The 19,904-nt window shown below is 45.8% G+C and overlaps 2 protein-coding genes across 2 annotated transcripts; one reads left to right on the top strand and one right to left on the bottom strand.

Annotated features, from left to right (window-relative positions):
- Positions 1 to 1,538: 1,538 nt before the first annotated feature.
- On the bottom strand, positions 1,539 to 3,313 carry cebpa (CCAAT enhancer binding protein alpha). Its single transcript, XM_026378860.1, has one exon. The coding sequence runs from the start codon at positions 3,083 to 3,085 to the stop codon at positions 2,183 to 2,185; it is 903 nt and encodes a 300-aa protein (XP_026234645.1). The 5' UTR covers positions 3,086 to 3,313; the 3' UTR covers positions 1,539 to 2,182.
- Positions 3,314 to 6,859: 3,546 nt separating this feature from the next.
- On the top strand, positions 6,860 to 12,222 carry cebpg (CCAAT enhancer binding protein gamma). Its single transcript, XM_026378582.1, has 2 exons — positions 6,860 to 7,014; positions 9,114 to 12,222. Exon 2 carries the CDS (start codon positions 9,224 to 9,226, stop codon positions 9,716 to 9,718), a length of 495 nt encoding a protein of 164 aa, XP_026234367.1. The 5' UTR covers positions 6,860 to 7,014; positions 9,114 to 9,223; the 3' UTR covers positions 9,719 to 12,222.
- The last annotated feature ends 7,682 nt before the right edge of the window (positions 12,223 to 19,904 follow it).

The raw sequence follows: 19,904 nt of genomic DNA, 5'->3' as shown, positions 1-19,904 counted from the left end.
ACTCACAAGGAGTTTCCGGCTCTGTGCCTGCTGGGTCGGTTCAGTAGTCCACAGCTGACTGGGGACTGACCCTCCGACCCCCCACTAACAGGTTTTTCAGGTTTGGACTGTGGCTCTGGAGTCGCTGTTAACATGTGAAATGAAATATTTCATTATAATTACTGGATTTTTAAAAGATTTTTCATATAGAACTATTTTTGAACATATGTGACAATAGAAGTTTAAATGTTCAGACAAGAACCAGAAAACACCAAACCCACAACAGACTGAGATAAAACAAGCTCTTTTATTATAATTCAGGTTTTTTGATATAATATATATATATTTATTTATATATATATATATATATATATATATATATATATATAGATAGAGGCTTATTTTACACTTGAGACGTTAACTTTGAAACAAACATTGGTTTAAACATCAGTTTGTAAAAAACAAAAGTGCTTCCTCTTTCCTCGCTGACACTATCATCATCTTTAAAAATCTCTGATGAGCGGATCAGCCAGAGGTCAAAGGTCATCTCAGAGGATCAGAAGGCACTGAGTGTGTGTGTGTGTGTGTGTGTGTGATGATTCAGTGGAAAAAGGAAGAGGACACTTTGCATAGAAACCCTTTTCACATTTCATTTTTTTTCTCCAAAACAACAACACATAAATACACGTATGTCAAGTGAGGCGTGTTTTTCTCTTTGCTGTTCCAATCAGTACCCACACGTGTGTCAGACAGCACCGTGCTTCATTTGACGACTAATAGTGCACACGAGAAATCTGCATCTGCTGCCACTGTCCTCTGAAGACCACACATGTCCAAACCTGCAGAGTTCACAGAAAACAGGTCTTTTAAATGCATCGTGGTGAGTGTTACAGCTGCAGCGGGTTTGAAGGTTGTGGGTTTTCACTGGACGGTGACGTGATGAAGCAGGTACCACAGGTTTGATTCCAGTCTTAGTTTTTTGTCTTTTTCACTTTGGCATTAAACCCACGCAGGGCCAGGCGCTGACTCTGATATCAGTCACACAGATGAAAAAGCTCGTGTCTCCACAACAGCTACTTATAGGGAACTAATAGAGGAAACCCGCCTGCGTTTGAGCGGGAACATGATAGAGTACAAACGTTTGAGATGATTTCTTAACCAGCTGGTTCGAAATGGAAAATGACATTTGTAGTTCTTACATTTGAACTCTCGTGTGCACATCATGATATTGTGACTGTTAATGTACCAACAGACAGGTCTCGTACCAGACTGCACCCCTTTCATGTGGAGAAACACAAGTGAAAATGAGCAGAAATGAAACGTTACTGTTTCTGCAGAAAGAAAATACACTTGTACACATACAGCTGAGCCTATACACAAGCAGTGTGCACTTTGCATTTCATAAGTCTATAAACACAAGTTCTAGTTCATCAGGACAGGATATGATGGTGGACATGGTAACTAGTATAAAACAAACAACTGTTAAGGAAAAACATGCACAACAGGCTGACTGGGCATCACCCCCCCACCACCACCACCACCCCCCCACCCCACCCCCATGCCCTACCTTAGCTGCTCTGATATGTGAGATGAGTGTGTCATGTCACAGTCTGTACAGGAACAAGGCACAAAACAAACTCTGCTGCGTGGATCTGTGGGAACGAGCTTATCGGCTTTTGCACAAAAGTTTCTGAAGGCACATGAACACTGCAGAAAACACAGTCTGAGCATTGAGTCATTTACTTTTTTACTGAGTCGATAAAAGTCTGATTTTCTCCCAGCAAGTGAAAAATAACCAGATGATTTCTCCTGTCTCCAGATTTTTCTAGAACACGTCAATTTGTGTCCAGTCTGATGAGCTCAGAAAATTCCTGGAACAAGACAAACTGCTCTGAGACCAAAGTGGCTGCAACCTTTTCTTACTACGCCCAAAGCTCTGACAGCTGAACGCAGCAGACTGTCCGAGTCCGAGTCCGAGTCTTTCACCTGTGTTGAGAGAAAAGAGAATTTTACGCCTCAGTGAAGACAAGCAGACGTTCAGACAGATGTTTTAGCAGTGAACAGCCCAGCTGCCTCAGTCTCAGTCTGTCCGTCCACAGGACGACACGTAGAACCATATGTGTATAAATCCAGCAGTAGCAGTGGGGTTCCACTCTGGTTCCACTCTGGTTCCACTCTGGTTTCAGTCCGGTTCAGTAGTCTCTCAGCTGCCCATGGGTTTGAAGGATCCGTCGGGCAGCTGTCTGAAGATGCCCCGTAACGTGTCCAGCTCCCGGGTCAGGTGCTCCACCCTGCGCCTCAGTCTGTCGTTGTCTGCGGTCAGCTCCACCACCTTCTGCTGCGTCTCCATGTTGCGCATCTTGGCCTTGTCCCTGCTCTTGCGCACAGCCACGTTGTTGCGCTCGCGCCTCAGCCGGTACTCCGGGCTGCTCTTGTCGACGTACTTCTTCGGTTTCCCGCCTCCGCGCTGCTGATCCAGCAGCTTCGGGCCGCCCTGCTGCGGGTGCTGGTGTTGGTGATGGTGCTGGTGCGGGCTGGGCACCGGGGTCGGCGGAGGCGTGGGGTGACCCGGCTGGAGGTGCATGGTGGTCTGCGCGCAGTGCGCAATCTGGTACTGGAGGTGCGGCATCTGCTGCTGCTGTTGCTGCTGCTGGGAATGCTGGGAGTACTGCTGGGAATGCGGGTGTGGGTGATGGTAGGTGGGAGGCACGCCGGAGTTCAGGTCCTCCTCGTCCCGGGGCTCCTGTTTGATAGCCACCGGTCGGATGCGCTGCGGGTGGTGCTCGTAGAGCGGCTCCAGCTTGGACTCCATGTAGTTGGACATGTAGAGCTGCTGGGGGCCCGGGACGCACGGCACCGAGTCGTACTCTCCGTTCATGATCTTGAGCTTGTCCTGCCGGGAGCTGTGGTGGAACAGGTCGGCCAAGAAGTCGTCGTTAAAAGCCGACGGGTCGATGTAGGCGCTGAGGTCGATGGAGGTCTCGTTGTCTCCGATCTCACCGCCGAGGTCTGCCGGGTCTCTGTAGCCGGAGGAGGGCTGCTGACCGTGGTTCAGGCTGCTCATCAGGGGCCGGGGCGCGACCTCGTACATGTTAGAGAGCTCCATGGAGAATCTAAACCCGGGCAAGCATGGCGAGGGGCTCCGGGAATCCAGTTTGGAGAAGCTGACACGTCCTCGGTCCGGTCCTCAGGTGAGAGGGGGACATGCACAGAGCGGTGCGCGGAGGGTGACAGGTTCTACTTCTGATCCGGAGCAGAGGGACGCAGCTTAAAGCAGCGGGGTGTCGGTGTGAGTCCTCCTGCTCAGTAAACTCTGAACTGTCAAACTGCTGTTTTATAGCAGGAGGCAGTGGGCGGGAACACACACACACACACACACACACACACACACACACACACACACACACACACACACACACACAGACTGGATTTAAGCCACTATCGCTGCACAGAGACACACTAGATTAAAATGTTAATTACACCCTGTGTTAATCCCCATTTTCACTGTGGACACGACGCACTGAGATAACGCGCAGCTCCACATGGAGCAGGGGCCAGTTTCCAATTAGACAGGATCATCTGCACCTTCTAACTTATTCACCACCAAAGTTCAACTGGGCCGAGTCTGCGGTCTCGAACTTGTTCCTCTGGGCTTCAGAACGAAGTGTTTTATGATCCAGATGAAAAGGAGGAGTAGGTGTAGAAGACACTGAGTTCTGTATTTTCTGTATCTGTGTATGAGCCGTGGAGGGAGCGGCACTTCCCAAAGACACGAATTATAGTGTGCGGGTTCTCAAATGTGACCCCCCCCCCCCCCTCCACACACACACACACACACACACACACACACCCCGAGTTCTTTATATATATATATATATATATACATTTTGTGGCTCTGACACGTTTGAATGAAACTCGTGCTTCACCTTCGTGTTTCTTTGTGTGAAGACACCGTTAAGTGGTTTAACATGAATAATCTGAGCAGCACAGACACGCACAGCTGATAGGGAGCAGGGGTCTCTGCAGGGGTAGCAGGAAGATGGTCCATCTGGGGCTGCGGGGGTGTTCAGGATAAAGACAGTGTAAAACTGCAGGACTGGGACGCCCTCTGTCGACCGAGACTGATCTCTGATCCTGTTCTGTGGAACTGAAAAAAGGATTTCATTATTTTTGGCTGTAACAGAACCCGTGGTTCGGTTCAGACTAAAGCACATTCATTCCACCACAGGATCCTAATGTGGTTTAGTTCTTCTGCATCTTCAAGGTTCTAGTCATTCGCTGAGGAGGTTTCAAGGATCTTTATAAAAGTTCTCAGTGAAAATGTCAGTTCCCTGCAGCAACTTGTGGTTGTGTTTGAAGATTCTCCAGTGGTACCAGGGCGCTTGGATTTGAGGTTTAGTTGTTACTTTAGGGGTCTCCAGGGGTTCCTGGGAGCTCCTGCGGAACCTGATCAAAAAGGATCAGGAATCCATGAGAAAACTCAGAGGATCCAAGGACATTCTACAGATTTTTGACAGTGTTCCTAAAGTCTGTAGTTCGTCTGTTTTGTCTTTGGACTCTTTAGAAACAACTTTTATTTAAACTCAAGCTCCTGAGAAATGGAGAAATGTAATGTTGTGGCTAAAATATGGCAGAATATGTGACAACACAGCTCAGAAAACCAATCAGGTCCAGTTTTGGTGAAGTTTCTTTAGTTGAAATGAGCAGCAGTACAAAACCGACCTGAAACCTGATTTTAGTCCTGCATCCTTTCTGGAATAAAGTAAAATAAAATCGAGTACATACTGTGCCCTACAGTGAGTTTGAGTTGGCCCAGTAAGAGTGGATGAGTCAGACAGGGTGTGTTAGGCATGTTGACCTTTAACCTCTCAGCCTTCAAGCGTCTTAGCCTCCATTCAGTCTAATTATATTGACTTTATCTTTTCAGTTCCTTATCACACCATTTAATTCCAGAGCCTCCACTGATAAAATCACTTTGTTTTATTTGCCTTCTCAGTTTTTATTTCCCTTTTTATCATTTCTTGGTGTGATGACTTGGTTTTACCTTTTTATCTTGTGATGTTCTCACTCTGCTCTTGTCTTGTTAAGATGATTCAAGATACAGGGAGGCACTGGGTCAGTTGGTGGGTCCATGAACCCCAGAGTCAGTTGAGTGACTCCGTAGTTCTCGTGGCCCCATGTCGAGGTAAGTGTGTGTAGGGCCATGTGCAGCTGTCTGACTACAGTTTCCCCATGAATATCAATAAAATATGTCACTGTTATTACAAACTACAACACCTGCAGCTCTGTTACTGACTCACCTGGTGTATTCTTCTATCTCATTCTGTATCCTCTTGCACTTTCTTAGTATACGAATTAACAAAGATGTAATTTGCTTTGCACTCATGTGACTGGCCAACACAGAGTTGCTGTGCTGAAAAGGTTGAGCCCAGAGTTATGTATTGATGCCCACACTGCACCAGTGCCCTGAAAAGAATGAGAGGGTGTGTTTTGTGATGCAGCTCCACCTCTGATGGACGGATAAACAGATATTTTTAGTCTGTTTCTTGTGAGTCTCCCGGCTTTATGGGAGTGTAGGCTACTGCTCCTGCAGCCACAGCTAGCATGATAAAAAAAAACATGTTACTCCCATCTCGTCTGTGATAACCATAAATCAGCATTTGCTTCTATGTATATTGCAACAGGGGCATGTTGACTTCAGTTACTTTTCATCAACACGACAGAAACTTTCTTACCATGAGAAATGAGACAATAATCTTACAAAAATGTTAAAGGCCCTAGATCTAATTTCAGTTATTTTAATCTAGTATAGTCTATTATGAGTCTCATTCTCAACAGTGAAGATACAACAATTGTCCAAAAAAACAAAAGATTAAGATGGAGAAAGGAACACGGGCACTAGACAAAGGAGATCGGAAAATCTAAGTTTGAGGTGTTTGAATCCCAAGGAAGAACATTGGTGAGATGCAGTATCACACTCCGGTGTCAAACATGGTGGGGGCAGTGTTATGGTCCGGGACTGCTGAGGTGCTGGTAAAATGGGAGAATTGTAAGGGTAAAAGGGATCTTAAAGCAGAATCACTCTGACAGAACAACCACCCAAAGCATAGGTCCACACTATGAAGAATTACAGAATTTATGGATTCTGAGCGATGTTTGTAAAACAACATACAAACCCTGATCAGAAGACCTCAGAGACCTGCTGGTGACAGATTCTCAATTCTAAATTTGGGGCCAGTCTGATGAAATGTGGATGTGGATCAGTGTTAAATATTCCGTCATAGAGGATCTTGTTGAGAGGATGGCACAATAATGTAGATTAGATGAAATAGAAACATGAGTGATCATCGGTCTGCCTGTTTTATTATCAATCATGATGACACAATCATGTAAAATAGGCACATTGTAATATGGTCAGTAGAGATTAGGATTTGGATATCATCTGCATAGCTGTGATATGTCTGTAGTTCCTTATTGTGCCTTAAATATTTGTATGCTATTAGGCAGTTTACAAAGGAGTTTGACTTCTTTGTGATATGTGTTTGTATCTCTTCTTTCTTCAAATTTAATACAGCTGAAAGTGTCGATTATTATTATAACTTAGATACAGGTTATTTTTATTTGTCTGATGGCAGCACAGATATAAACATGTCAAATTAGTAGTTTGAGTGTGATTCAGAGATGAAGTCACTGCATGTATGAACTAATCTGACCAACCTGACATTACATAAGAAAAACCAACAGAAAACAGCACGCTCCTATTGGTCCAATCAGATGTCCATTCTAGTGAGCATTGCGTCACTCTGCCGCACATTGAGTTGCGATTGGCCATTCGCTCCCTTAGCTGCCACCTACTCGTCTCTGATTGGCTGAACGTGGACATTGCCGTACATGGTAAAGAGATTTCGCAATCAGCTCCTCTCCATGTTCCAAACAAAAACACTCACAGTTCAGACAGGAGGGATTAAACGACAACTTTTTACGTTCACTTTTTCTACTTTGACGGATGGTTAACTCCACCGCCGCGCTCTGAAGGTAAAATGTCTTTTAAACTCTGTGTGGGTCCGAAAAGAGAGCGCTAACAGTAAGGTTAGGACCTGTTAGCACCAGATGCTAACTAGCTGGCTAGCTGCCCGGCTAAACGGGTTGTGTACGTGTTTGTTACAGACGTGAAAATGTAGTTTTGTTTTTATTTAACTACAAATCAGACTCATGCTGTTGTCTGTATTTGGAGCGTGAAAGCCGAATGATACGGCTTAGTGTGGCGGATCCTCTGTCGGCTGCTTCGGAGGAACAAAAAGTTGGTAAAAGTGGTCGGAAATCCCGAATTCACAGACTGAATGCGACTCGGTTTCGGTTCGTCAGTCGCGTCGACATGTTTATTGTGTTTTTGTCTCGTGTCAGCCCGGGTTAAAGTCACATAAAAACTGAGAATTGTGCCTAGCCCCGCATGACTCCGGAGTTCCCCTCTCTCTCTCACAAAGCGACCCGATGATGATGCAACAGCAGGCAACAGCCGGAGCTCCGCTGGTTTCACCCGGAGCGGTTTTTCCTGCGCACCGCTCACTGGCTGCATGGCAACGCACCGACCAATCAGAGAAGCGCCACTAATTGTCCGTGCGGAATAACAATCCGACCAATTATCGTGTGACGGGGGGGGGGGGGGGGGTAAAACCACCTGACTGATGGATTGAGGTCAGCTGAGAGTCTGCGGAGAAACTGCAGATGTTCTGAACCAGGTCTTGTTGGTTTCTGCCACACAGAGTAAATGTCGGTGATCAGAGTAAATCACCACAGTCAGTCCGTCAGTCAGTCCGGGGGCATTGTTGGATTTAACAGAGCTCTAATTTAGACGTTTTTGATGTCACACTGAATCTATCTGCATTGATATGGAAAGTCCTGGTTCAGCCATTATGGAGCCTGTGTATTTACTACAGATAAACTGAATTAAATTGTAAACTAATTGCGTGAGTAATATTGTGATCTGTGGGCCTTTCTTCTTGTATTACTTTTCATGTTTTGTTTCTGTCAGTTTTCTCTATTTCTTTCTCTCCTTCTTCAGCTTCCTCTCACAAACTTAGTGTAAACGCGTAAATGGCAACCAAGGCTCTCAGTCCCACTGCAGTGTTCTCCGACGTTCTCCAAACATAGGGCTGTTCAGTCACCAGAGAAGCCGTTTGGTTTCTGTTTGGGGACCAGTGAACCAAGACATTTGAACCACCAGTACTGCATGTCACAGGACATGATGCAGAGGAACCCTCCAATATGGTAGATGTCCATAATGAAACCAAACTATAAGCCAATAATCCTGTTATGAACTTATTCTGTAGGTTTCAGATAAAACGTGAAGAGGAGGATGGAGTGAAGCCTCTGATTATTTAGAATCCCTGTCATTTTTTATCAATATTCAAATTAATCCTAGTCCGACCCTAACATATAACAAAAATAAAAAATATATTACCCAGTGGGGTTGGGTGGTATTATAATATAACAGTATCCTGAGTTATTAAAAAAACAGCCAAAGAAACTTTAATTAATGTCACGAACAATCTGATGTCCATAAAAGCTGTTCTTTCCAAACTGCTTAACGAATAAGGAGATGTGATGCAGAAATGCACCTTCCTACATCCTCTGTGACACAGCACTGAGCAAAGAGAGGACAGCAGTACAAGATAAAAACATTTCATGCAGTATTGTGCTGAGCGGTGAACTGTTTATTATACCTTTAGAAGATAGCTGCTGTGAAACCATCACTTCTCACTGCCGTCGCTCTCTGTGTGATGTCTGTCCGTGTTATTCCTAAATCTAAAATACTCCAACAACACAGACACAGACGTTTCACATGTTCAGTTCAATTTATAGAGATGTTCTGTTCGTGTGGTATCATCAGTTTGTTTTTGTCATTGTTCTCGTTCACATGTAGCTCATATTTCAGCTCAATCTTTATTTCAGTTAAATTAGAGCGTGTGCGGCGATTTAAGACCAGTGTTCTGGAGCTGGATACATGTCACTGACAATCATCAACACTAAAACATCACAACAGAACATTAGGGTCTGTGCTGTGAGTGTAGCCTGTGCGCTCTACTCAGTCTCTCTGCTAACAGTTAGTGATATGTTCTTCTCTTGTTGCCCAGGTTCCAGCTGAGGTGAAGTTTTTTCTCTTCTCTTCTGTTTCGTGTCTCCACATTATCTCTACACCTGGGGAGACTCTGGTCAGAGATCAGCACCTGCAGGCAGCTTCCAAATGAGCCGGCCGTCGCAGCCGAAATTAACCACAGCTGACCACAACGGCGTGAGCGTCATCCAGAGCCAGGCCCACGCCTCGTCCTCCTCATCTCTGCCGGCGTCCGTGGCCGGACTGCAGCAGGTCCCCCAGCTCGTTCCAGCCAACCCTTCAACCGGAGGCGGCAAAGCCCTGCCCCCAAGCAAGATGAAGAAGCCTCCAGCAGACAAGGACAGTGAGGAGTACCGTCAGCGGCGTGAACGCAACAACCTGGCGGTTAAGAAGAGTCGCATGCGCAGCAAGCAGAAGGCGATGGACACGCAGCAGCGTGTCAATGAGCTGAAGGAGGAGAACGAGCGTCTGGAGGCCAAGATCAAGCTGCTGAGCAAGGAGCTGAGCGTGCTCAAGGACCTGTTCCTGGAGCACGCACACAACCTGGCCGACAACGTGCAGCCACCAGCAGGTGCAGAGAGCTCCAGCCCCGCCCCCAACAACACCTCCACCAATGGGCAGTGAGGAGGGGCCACAGAAACATTCAACATCTGCAGGAAACACAGACTCACTTCTTCACTGCTTTCATTGTTCTTCTCTCATATTTAATCTGTTCAAGCCCCACTCCGCCCAGTCATCATTGCTTTCTCCTGGAAAACCTGGAAAGGTTTGGATTTTTACTTTCCAGAGAATTGATTTAGTTTATTGAATTCAGTAAGATCCAGTTTTTACACGTTCAGTCTCATTCCCATTGTGTCCTGGAACCTGATCAGAACAGACCGAAGGACTGAACGGTCTTCGTGTGGTACTGATCGATCGATTGATTGATTGGAGAACTGTGAGGAGATGAACTCCTGTAAACTGAGACGTCGTCCAGTTGACCTGCTGTGGACCTGGAGCAGAAAACCCCTACAGGAACATTTTGATGTGGGCTTGTTGAAAGCTGGGTTAAAGCAGAGTCCGACTGTCTGGACCAGATGTTTGATTCTGTACTTCCTCAGCTGCAGGATGCAGATGTAAACTCTAAAGTTCCCTTTTCTAAGATGTGTATTTTCTTCTGTTGTTTCACAAAGAGTTCTTGAAAAATGTCTAGTTAACAAAACCTGATGAGAGAATTTTTAATGTTTTAAGAACGTTCACTACATGTTGAATTCTGCATTTTACACCTCGGGTCATTTCTGATATTTCAGCACAGACACAGAAACAGTTTGGTGCCCGAAGTAAATAAAAACAGCAGAATTGCCCCTTACCAGGTGGTTTGATTCACACGTGACGTTTGAGTTGCACACTTTAATGTTTTTGTCTAAACACAGTCAGTCAGTGGAGAGGGGAACATTTAATTTCACATCCTGGGTCACCCTGTCATATTTGTGGTTGACACACCTGCGGGTGAGCCTTAAACAGGTGTCCTATATGTCCTGGAAAACCTGGAATACTTCATTCCATGTATCTAGTGCTAGAAGAGAAACGGTAAACGCACGTTTACTTATTAACGATCCGTCATTGTTGAGTTTCAAATGAAATGTGAAGTTTGAAACCTGATTAATGATTAACACGGAATGTCTCTGATGTGGAACCAGACCTGTGCACGCTTTAATTACGCTGAATGTGGTCGTGGGTCAGGAACCCTGGTGAAACTGCTCAACACGGTGATCTACCTGTACAGTGCTGAACACAGGTGTAATGCTAACACAAATCCTGCTCTGTGATTGGCTGCCAGTGTCTAACAGCACGGCTGCTCCTACCGATCAGTTAGTGTGCTGAATATTTGAGGATGTTCAGATCAGAACTTCTAGAAAATTTAGTGATGTTTCTCATTCGAGACTTCAGCGAACAATCAGTGGTGAAACTGGCGCTCGGCCGTACGTGTTCAGACGTCCACGGTTCCAGGAATGTTGGTCTTCACTTGCACAGACTTTGTGGTACAGCTGTGGGTTCTGTACTGACTTTGTTCGTGTTCCTCCTACATGATGCCTCAGACTGTAAAACTGCTCAAATTCAGTTTTTGATGATGTGCTGAGAGAAATCTGGAACCAGAACACGTTTGGACTTTTCTTCTGTTCCCAGCTGAAAACTCTCCACACATATGACAGTCAGACTCAGGCTGTGTTCTTGGAGCTGCGACCACACCCGGCCCTCCACCTGGTGGAGTGTCCCGGTCCAGACAGGCGTATGTTTGTGGTGCTGGGTGGACCCAGACGCCTGCGAGTATCAGACACTTCAGGCGAGCCGCAGCTTTAATTAAATCCACTTTTAAACCCGGCCAGGTCGTTAGCCGCCTGCTAATGAGGTGTGAGCAGATCTGGACAGGTCTCCGCCGCGGACCCCGCCCCATCAGCACGGCGTGAGCTGCGGTGGGGGGGTGGGGCCACAGCGTGTTGTTGTTTTTAGACTTGGTAATTATGTGAGCTTTGTGCAGGTGTGGAGTGTTTCCACAGGATTTGTCAGGAGTCCCCCCCCCCAGGAATGTTGTTGTCTGTCTGAGTCCTGATGCTCCTGAGCCGCTCACATCAGCGTTCCCACAGTGTTCCCACAGGGTTATCATGCTGTGGCCTCCCAACACGGTAATTAATAATTAATAGTCAGTAAAAAGTAGGATTTTTACATTCACAGTAATGTTGGTGTTAAACTCAGGATGATTTGATGATTTGATGATGATGATGATGATGATGATGATGATAATTAGATATTTTAAATACTTTGATACTTTCTTGAGGAAACGTTGTGGGAACGTTTGCTGTTCGCGCTCTGATCCTCACCGAGCGCAGGATTCATCTTTCACACTTTTCTATTGATGTTTTTCTACATTTTAATTCCAAACAGCAGCATGTTTGTAACGATGTCTTTGCATGTAGGGAGGGTGGGGGTGGGGGTGGGGGTACAGACCCAGTTGATCCAGTTTAGTGTAAAATAACCTGATGTGTTGGGATGTTTGTCACATCTTGCTTTGGTCTGAATGTTGCTGGGCAGCATTTCTCTGTCACTCAGCTTTTTTATATCAGAGGAGCTGGGGGGGGGGGGTAACGTGCAGTGTAAATTAAAATTGACTAAAAAAGTTCAAACTGTTTGTTTTGGCTTTATTTAGCTTCTTTCTATTAACGTCACTGTAAAACTGAAGAACAGATCTTTTTCTAATAATATGAATGGACTCGATGGACTGGATCGATGAGACTTTATTTACATTTATTATTCATATATTTGAAATGACAACATTCACCAAAACAACACGTTGTCTGCTGTTAATTCAGGTTCAGTTTAGGTCTTTGATGTTCTGAGGATTCTACAGATGTTGAGTTCACGTCCTCCTCTGAAGATCCGGTGGTTCTAACTGTTGGACCTTAATCTATTTATTATGTGATGGATTATTAGAAGACGTAGAACCTGTACCTGCTCTCAACCCATCTTAATGCAGTGCTGCAGCAGCAGAGAAACCCATTTCTCCCATAGACCCAGAAGCAGTTTCAAGATTCATAACTAGCTGAAGTCCTAAATTGTCCTGGACCAAGTCCCCTGGAACAGGACTGCGCTGTAGGAAGCAGACACAGCATGTTCAGTGGAGACTCACTGAGCTGAACAGAGTCTTCATCCCTAGAACCAAGCTTATGGTGCAGCGGTGGGTTTGGTGCAGAGTGGTGCAGAACGAACACACTACACTGTATGAAGACGCCTCTTTTCTTCAGCCTTTGTTCCTCGATCCTCTGACTTCGATTGAACTGCGCTCATCAATCAGATTGTCTCATAGTTTCATCTGTGAATCACTTGGGTTTAAATGTGCTCCATAAATAAATGGTCCCCCAGGTTATGGAGGACCTCCAGGTCCTGCTGCTCGAGTCCAGACCAGGAGAAAACGGATGAATTCCATGCGCTGAATCATCTAATAATGTGCTCTGTGCAGAATCCTCTGGTTTTACTGTGATTCGTTGCTGTGCTCAGTCTGACGTAGGCTGATGTTCCTCAAGTTCTGTTGGTTTTAATCACACAAACGTTTTTATTCTGGTCGGTGTCGTTCACATTTGTTTTTGTTTCATGACTTTCGTGTATTTTAGAGACGAACTGTGAAACGGGAGCTGAGGATGGTCTGATTCTCTTATACCATACAGTCCACTCCATCCTCCCCCATCAGTCTGATCACTGATTTAAACACATCTCCTCATGTTCTGATCCAGCAGATCCACATCAGACCAGGTCGTGCAGAGAGGGGGAGGAGCATCCAACAGTTCCGGTCTCGACTTTTAACTTCGTTTAGGACTTTGTGGTTTCACAGGCTGAGAAACGACTTGATCAGAGTTCTAGCCCGTCAGTCCAAGACAACCTGAAGTCCTGCAGGAGGAGCTTTGTCTTTAGCTTCCAGGCTCAGCAGTGTGTCTTTTTGTGATGAGCTGCAGGTGAGCCTCTCTCATTGGCTGATTGACTGATTATGTGACTCAGGTGCTTCCAGGAATGTGATTGGTTCCAGTGAGACAGCTGCAGGTTAAAAATGAATGTGGGTCCAGTGTCTGGTGTGGAGCTTCATGAGGCGTCAGTGGTTTTATGTTTGAGTCCCAAACAGTTATTCCCCCTTGGATTAAATGTTTTGTAGCTGCTGGTTGTTGACGGTGGTGTTTCCTGGAGCAGCAGACTTGGTCCTCAGACCGGACTCCGGCCCAGGAACCTGAGGGGTCTGCTCAGCCTTAAAATTCTGGATTTAAACTACCAGAAACTGTTATTTTAGACGCGGCTGGCGTCTGCTGGGCTGTGATAAGATAACTCTAACCTGCAGGTAAAATCGTGTCACTGTGCACAGAAACTCTGTAACAGGCTCTGTTCTGATTGGACGATACAGCCAGGTGGTTCGTCACGACTCAGCCCCACATTCACCCTCCTCCTGCCACAAATACTTGCTAGAGTTATAATGTAGGATCCGCCCCTAAAAATAGTCCCCCCCCCCCTCTCCACTGAATCTTTTCCCCTCTTCGGTAGACCCACTGGTTCTGGAGCTGATTTTCTGAACATGCCGTCATTTCTAATCATGTGAAGGGTGAAGGGAGCTCATGCCCTGTGAGTGTCTGTGTGTGTGTCTAACAGCCTTTCATTGATAAGTTCTTATCAAACAGAACAGCAGCAAAAAGTGCAGCCTTGAAAACCAAACAAAGGCAGACGTGGTGACGATGGCGATGATGGTGAATGATTGACACGGTGACATCATGATCACCTGAGTTTTTGTTCCATCAACATTCAAAGGTCAGCAGATGGAGTGAGGATGTCAGCAGACTGCAAACTTTCCTGGTGAAGAGTCAAACGTCTCCGCCTGACACGGAGCGCTCTCTCCTCCCACCTCGTCCTCCCATTGTTCCCATAATGCCCAGTGCTGTCGAAGGCTTCATGTCAGCATCTAAAAATAAACCAGCATGTGGAGAATGTGTCAGACGTCATCATCAGTCTGAAAACTGGAGCATGAGCGACTCTTCCCTCACAGCTGTGAAGTGAAAGATTAAACTTAATGTGAAAAGGAAGAGCTCTCAAACTTCACGCCTCAGCCTGAGGTGGGGTCACTGTTGGTCCCACATACTGCACACCAATCAGTGGGCAGCATGGGGAGCTTGTGTGGGTGTGTGTGGGTGTGTGTGTGTGTGTGTGTGTGTGTGGTGTTTTTAATCACCGGAGAGGAGAGAATGCACCAGGTGCACATTTTGAGCCTAATGTCACAGAAAAAGTCAAGAAAAAGCTGAGCTGTAAAGGGCGAGGAGTTAAGTTTGAGTCTGTTTGTGTCAAAAAGAAACCTTGGATTAAGTTTGTTTTCATTCAATTAAATGTGAAGAACAAGACGTTTTTATAGTGGACAGAGCCGCCGAAGATAAAGAGGTTAAGACTCCTGCAGGTCTCTTTCAGAGCACGGGTTTCTGCAGTAAACCAAGGTTTAGACCACTTTAACCATCTGTTTTGGTCGTAAGAGGAGCCACTGAGTCTAGGATATCAATAATAATATATAATATCATAATTTGATGAGAAAATGATCTGACATAAGTGATGTGATGGGGAGACAGATCAGAAGTCACTATTCCTCAGGTGTGTGTGTGTGAAAATGTGTTTGAAAAGTCAAATTACTGGATATTTCTAAGCTGATTAGACACTAACAGTCCTGATCTTTCATGACACAAAAGTAAGTGAAACAGTATTTCAGTAACTGGTTGAACCTTCCTGTAGCTGTGGATCAGCTCTGTAAAACATCCAGGAGGAACTTTGGACCATTCTTCACAGAACTGCTTCAGCTCAGACAGATTCTTCAGACAGCTGAGTTGCGGTCTGGACTGGACCACTCCAAAGGGTGGATTTAGTGTCTGTGAAGTCATTGTGCAGGAGAGTTGCTTGTCCTGCTACATCACGTGCTCAGTAGTAGACGCAGGAAATGGCAAACGGTGTAAGAGCAGCAGAAAAACCCTATAATTAAGCCTGCAAACCTCCACAGTATCGTGTTGATACGTATCTGTCAGCCAGTAGGCAGAATAATGTTTTATTGTTGGAGCACGAGGTGGAAACACTGAGGCTGAACCTGGGACTGTGGCTTTAAAACCAAAACTAAGAGCTAAAAGAAGCTGCACCGAGCTGCAGAGATGGTAAAATGTGCAGAGATCTTTTAATTTAAGCTTAACGGTCTGGGAACAAATGGAAAACGTAATCCTCCAAACACCATCACTGTCCGTTCACACTGATTCCTGACAGAGCGTTTTGGCGTTGGTGTTGTAAAGCTTCCTCCCTGTGGTACCTGTGGGAGAGGAGGTCAAGCTGAGGGCGTGTGAAGGTGGTTCTGGCCAGGAGAGCGAAACTGATATTAATATTCTGCAAAGCTCAAACATCAAGGAGTTATCAGGAACATAACTCCGATTTGTGAGGCTTTGTGTTTCTTTTTCTATGATTTCATGCTCATTTTTTACAGACGTTCATTATTAACAACAAACCTGAGTGAGAACTGGACTGAAGCACGGGGACAGATTCTGATTCTGTTTGTTTAAATGGGTGTAAGAATAAAAGACAACTGAACATCAGCAAACACCAAGGTGCTGCATTTTTGTAGGGAGCAGCAGAGGAACTGAACCGGGAAAGCGATCGCACAGCTGGAATCTGTCACGGTGTCCGGTCTCACTTCCTGCCGTGCCCGTGTATGCTTTTATATGCTTTAAGTTGCTCCCTGTACCTCTCCCTCAGCTCTGGCTCGCTAATCACCTGATCAGCTCCACCTGTGCTCACCCAGATCTGCAGCCCTCATGCCCCAAGCTCGAAGTCATCCCATCAACCACGTGCTGATCTCCATAAAACACCAGCAATCACTGGAACTCCACTTGCCATCATCCTTAGCTCGGCCTTCATGCCTTCCCGGTGATAAGCCGCCCTCTGCCGTCACTTCGGGAGCTTCAGACTCAATCTCCCATCACCACCCAGGCCCTGTTCACCTTGCCTGAGTGAGTGCCAGCTCTCTTTGCTCTGTATTAACTGTCCGTCTCTTCCTAGATTCCGCTGGAGGAACCTGCTCCTCCTCCCTCGGTCCTGAGCCTGAAGTCTTTCATTGATCCTGGTTCTGGTAAAACGTCACGTGTTGTTTTCTGATCCTTCCCCTGATCTTACTCTAAGAAGACGGTCTCAGGTTTTTGACTGTGGGGGTAATTGGTATGAGACAAATGGGGGTCGACTACACATCTAGATTTGTAGCAGCTATAGAGGAACATGACACAAACAATCCAACAGACAAACTTTCAGGTCAAACATCAGCTCTGAAGCAGGATGAAAGAAGCTTCTGTGGAAAAGTGTTTTCATGACTGGATTCTCTCTGGAACACATCAGATGGTAGGAAAGAGTGTTGAGTGCCATCTGAAGGCAGACAGGATGGACTGGGCTTTGTTCAGTAGCTGCTATTTTAGCCCAGCAGAGAGACTGGTGAACTCTGACCTCTGTGGATCCTCGGCCTGCTCTGACACACTGTCCTCTGTACTGCACTACACTCAGTCTTTGGGGCCTGCACGTTGTTCCACAGTATTTCATTCACAGCTGTCACAGCTTTGCTCAGGAACTGTTTTTATGAAATGCATTTATACATTATTACGAGCTACGGGAGCCTGCAGGCTCCATGTTCTGTATTTGATATCATCGTATCAAAACTCCTCCCTGTGCAAACACAAAATGCATCAAGATAACACGTTTGTGTCGAGGTCAAAGATGAACTGAGCTGAACTTGGACCTACTGCTTCACTCTTCAGCCATCACAGTTGAATCAGGTCACATCATCACACCACAGGATCTAATGATGGCTGTTAAATATTTGATTTCACTCAGTCCTGCAGGGGTGGGGGCTTTTATCAGATTCAACTCTGGACTTCTACGCTAACATCAGTGATTTTGACCAAACATTTAAAATGATCCCTGAGCAGCTCAGTTTGCTGTATTTAAAACAGTTTCAGTAAATCCAGCAGAAGCAAATGATCATCATCACTGTAACAGCACAAGTTACTCTCTAAAGGCCTGTGTCTGTACTCAAGCGTCACTGTGACAAAATTATTATGAGAAATAATGCAGAGAGGCAGTCGTAGCTTTTAGTGGCGAGCCCTCTTTCTTCCCACGATGCTTTGCTCTTTCTTCCTCTCCAGATGGGGAGACATGAAAACATTTGAAACTTCAAACATAAAAATGAGCGATGGCCTCGTCGTCCGTGGCCAAGATACGTTTGTTTAAAATCCACCTCCTCCGAGAATCTGGCAGAGCGCTTCACACAGAAACATCTGGAAAACATGTTCTTCATTCGTTCACTTTTTTTTGTCTTCTGCATGTGAAAGAGCCGCTGAAGCACTTTCATATTAAAAGTCCAGAGACACAAAGCTACGGCTCCTACTGTACATACATGTTTCTGTACTGGTGCGGGCTAACAAACAGTCGCTACCCTGTGACCTGCACCACACGAATGTCCTCACTTAGTCCCACATTCATCGGCCTGCTGCTACAAAATGTAGATTAATCCACTGCTGTTGGTTTTCTGAGCATTAATTTGATCTGTGATTACAAAAGTACATGTTGGTACAAAGGTCTACAGTGCACAGCAGTGATGCTTCTACTGCAACACACAGACTCTATTTCTGCACTAGCCTGATGCTGCAAACTGGAATAATTAACATGTCTTGTGAAGATCCAGACTCTTATCCCATGAATCACTTCTTTGTCTTCACAAACTAACAAACTACCTTATTTCTCTGTGTTTCTGTCACTTCTCTGGCGTCTGGGAAACAGCTGAAGCTCGGCTACAGTTTTCCTCCAGCTGACGTTCACTGCTCAGGACGTACGGAAACAAAGTGAAGATCAGAGCGTGTGCTGCAAACAGTCACTGAAAGCAGCACAGTTGTTTGTTACCACATCGCCGCAAATGTGTTTTCAATTTGAAGCGACTGTTTGAAGAAGCTCCACTTCCACATCCAGTGGAAATGAGGGAATGTTCATTCATTGCACCACTGACAGAAATCAGCAGAATCACAAGTGAACTTAAATCCTTCAACAGGTCTGCCTGTCTGTCTGCCTGTCTCTCTGCCTGTCTGTCTGCCTGTCTGTCTGCCTGTCTCTCTGCCTGTCTGTCTGTCTGCCTGTCTGCCTGTCTCTCTGCCTGTCTGTCTGCCTGTCTCAGTGGGATGGAACCAGTATAAGCAGCAGAGAGGATTTATCTGCTCCGTGCAGCTTGTAGATCTGAATCCAAATGGAGCCAATCAGCTTCCTCCGCTCCCTGTGAGACCAACCACAAGGGAGAAGATCATTAGCTACACTCTTCTTCTTCTTCTTCTTCTTCTTCTTCTTCTTCTTCTTCTTCTTCTTCTTCTTCTTCTTCTTCTTCTTCTTCTTCTTCTTCTTCTTCAGGGAGTTTGGGTGTCCAACTTGTCCAACTCTTGTTCTCTGTGTTCAGAGCAGGTGTTAAACTACCTCAGGTACCAGGAAGTAGGACGGAGTCTGAGGATCCAACAAACCAACAAATGTTAAAGGAGATTTTTTTTATTGTTAACAAATCAAATGATAAGACCAGAACAATACTAAACGGACCTGTGTGACCTCCATGGCCTCAGAACAGCTGGTACTGCAATGCAGAAACGTGGTTCTGTCTGTCCTGTTCACATTCATTTGCTCATTGTGTGACGTTCCAGCCTGACCTGGTCCTCACCACAGTCTGGACTGCGGGACCTTATAGAAAGAGGTTGTGGATCTTCCTGATCTGTGTCCAGTCAGATCAACTCACCACAGGTGGACTCCAGTCAGCTGGTTAGGATGTTTTTTAACCATTTCAAATAAAATTACAGCCCAGAACAGTCTGCAACAAGTGAAGCAGCTGTGATGATCCATGATGCTCCATGATGAAGGAACACGCCCAGTGGAACCATGTGGATGATCCGTGTGTTGTTAATAGTTTGAGATAACACACAGCATAAATTCATCTGCTAGCATTCAGAAAAAAGCAGCTGTGACCATGAAACATGTATTTTCTGTCATGGCTTCAGTCCGACGTCCGATGCTCACACTTGGCCTCTCTCGCAACCGACCTTTGACCTTGGAAGTGTGTTCCCTCTGTCTTGGCCTCACTTCCCCACTTCCTCCCCCGGCCTCCTGTCGGCACAGTAATAATTACTAGTGGCTGAGCCTTCGATTCAGCGTCCAGGAGTCCAGATCACTGAGCGGACGTCTGATTGGTCAGTGTGTGGGTACGTTTCCTAAC

Source organism: Anabas testudineus, chromosome 3, assembly GCF_900324465.2.
Source record: "Anabas testudineus chromosome 3, fAnaTes1.2, whole genome shotgun sequence".
Classification (NCBI taxonomy): domain Eukaryota; kingdom Metazoa; phylum Chordata; class Actinopteri; order Anabantiformes; family Anabantidae; genus Anabas; species Anabas testudineus.
The sequence above is the reverse complement of the archived record's forward strand: the minus strand, read 5'-3'. Positions and strand labels throughout refer to the sequence as shown.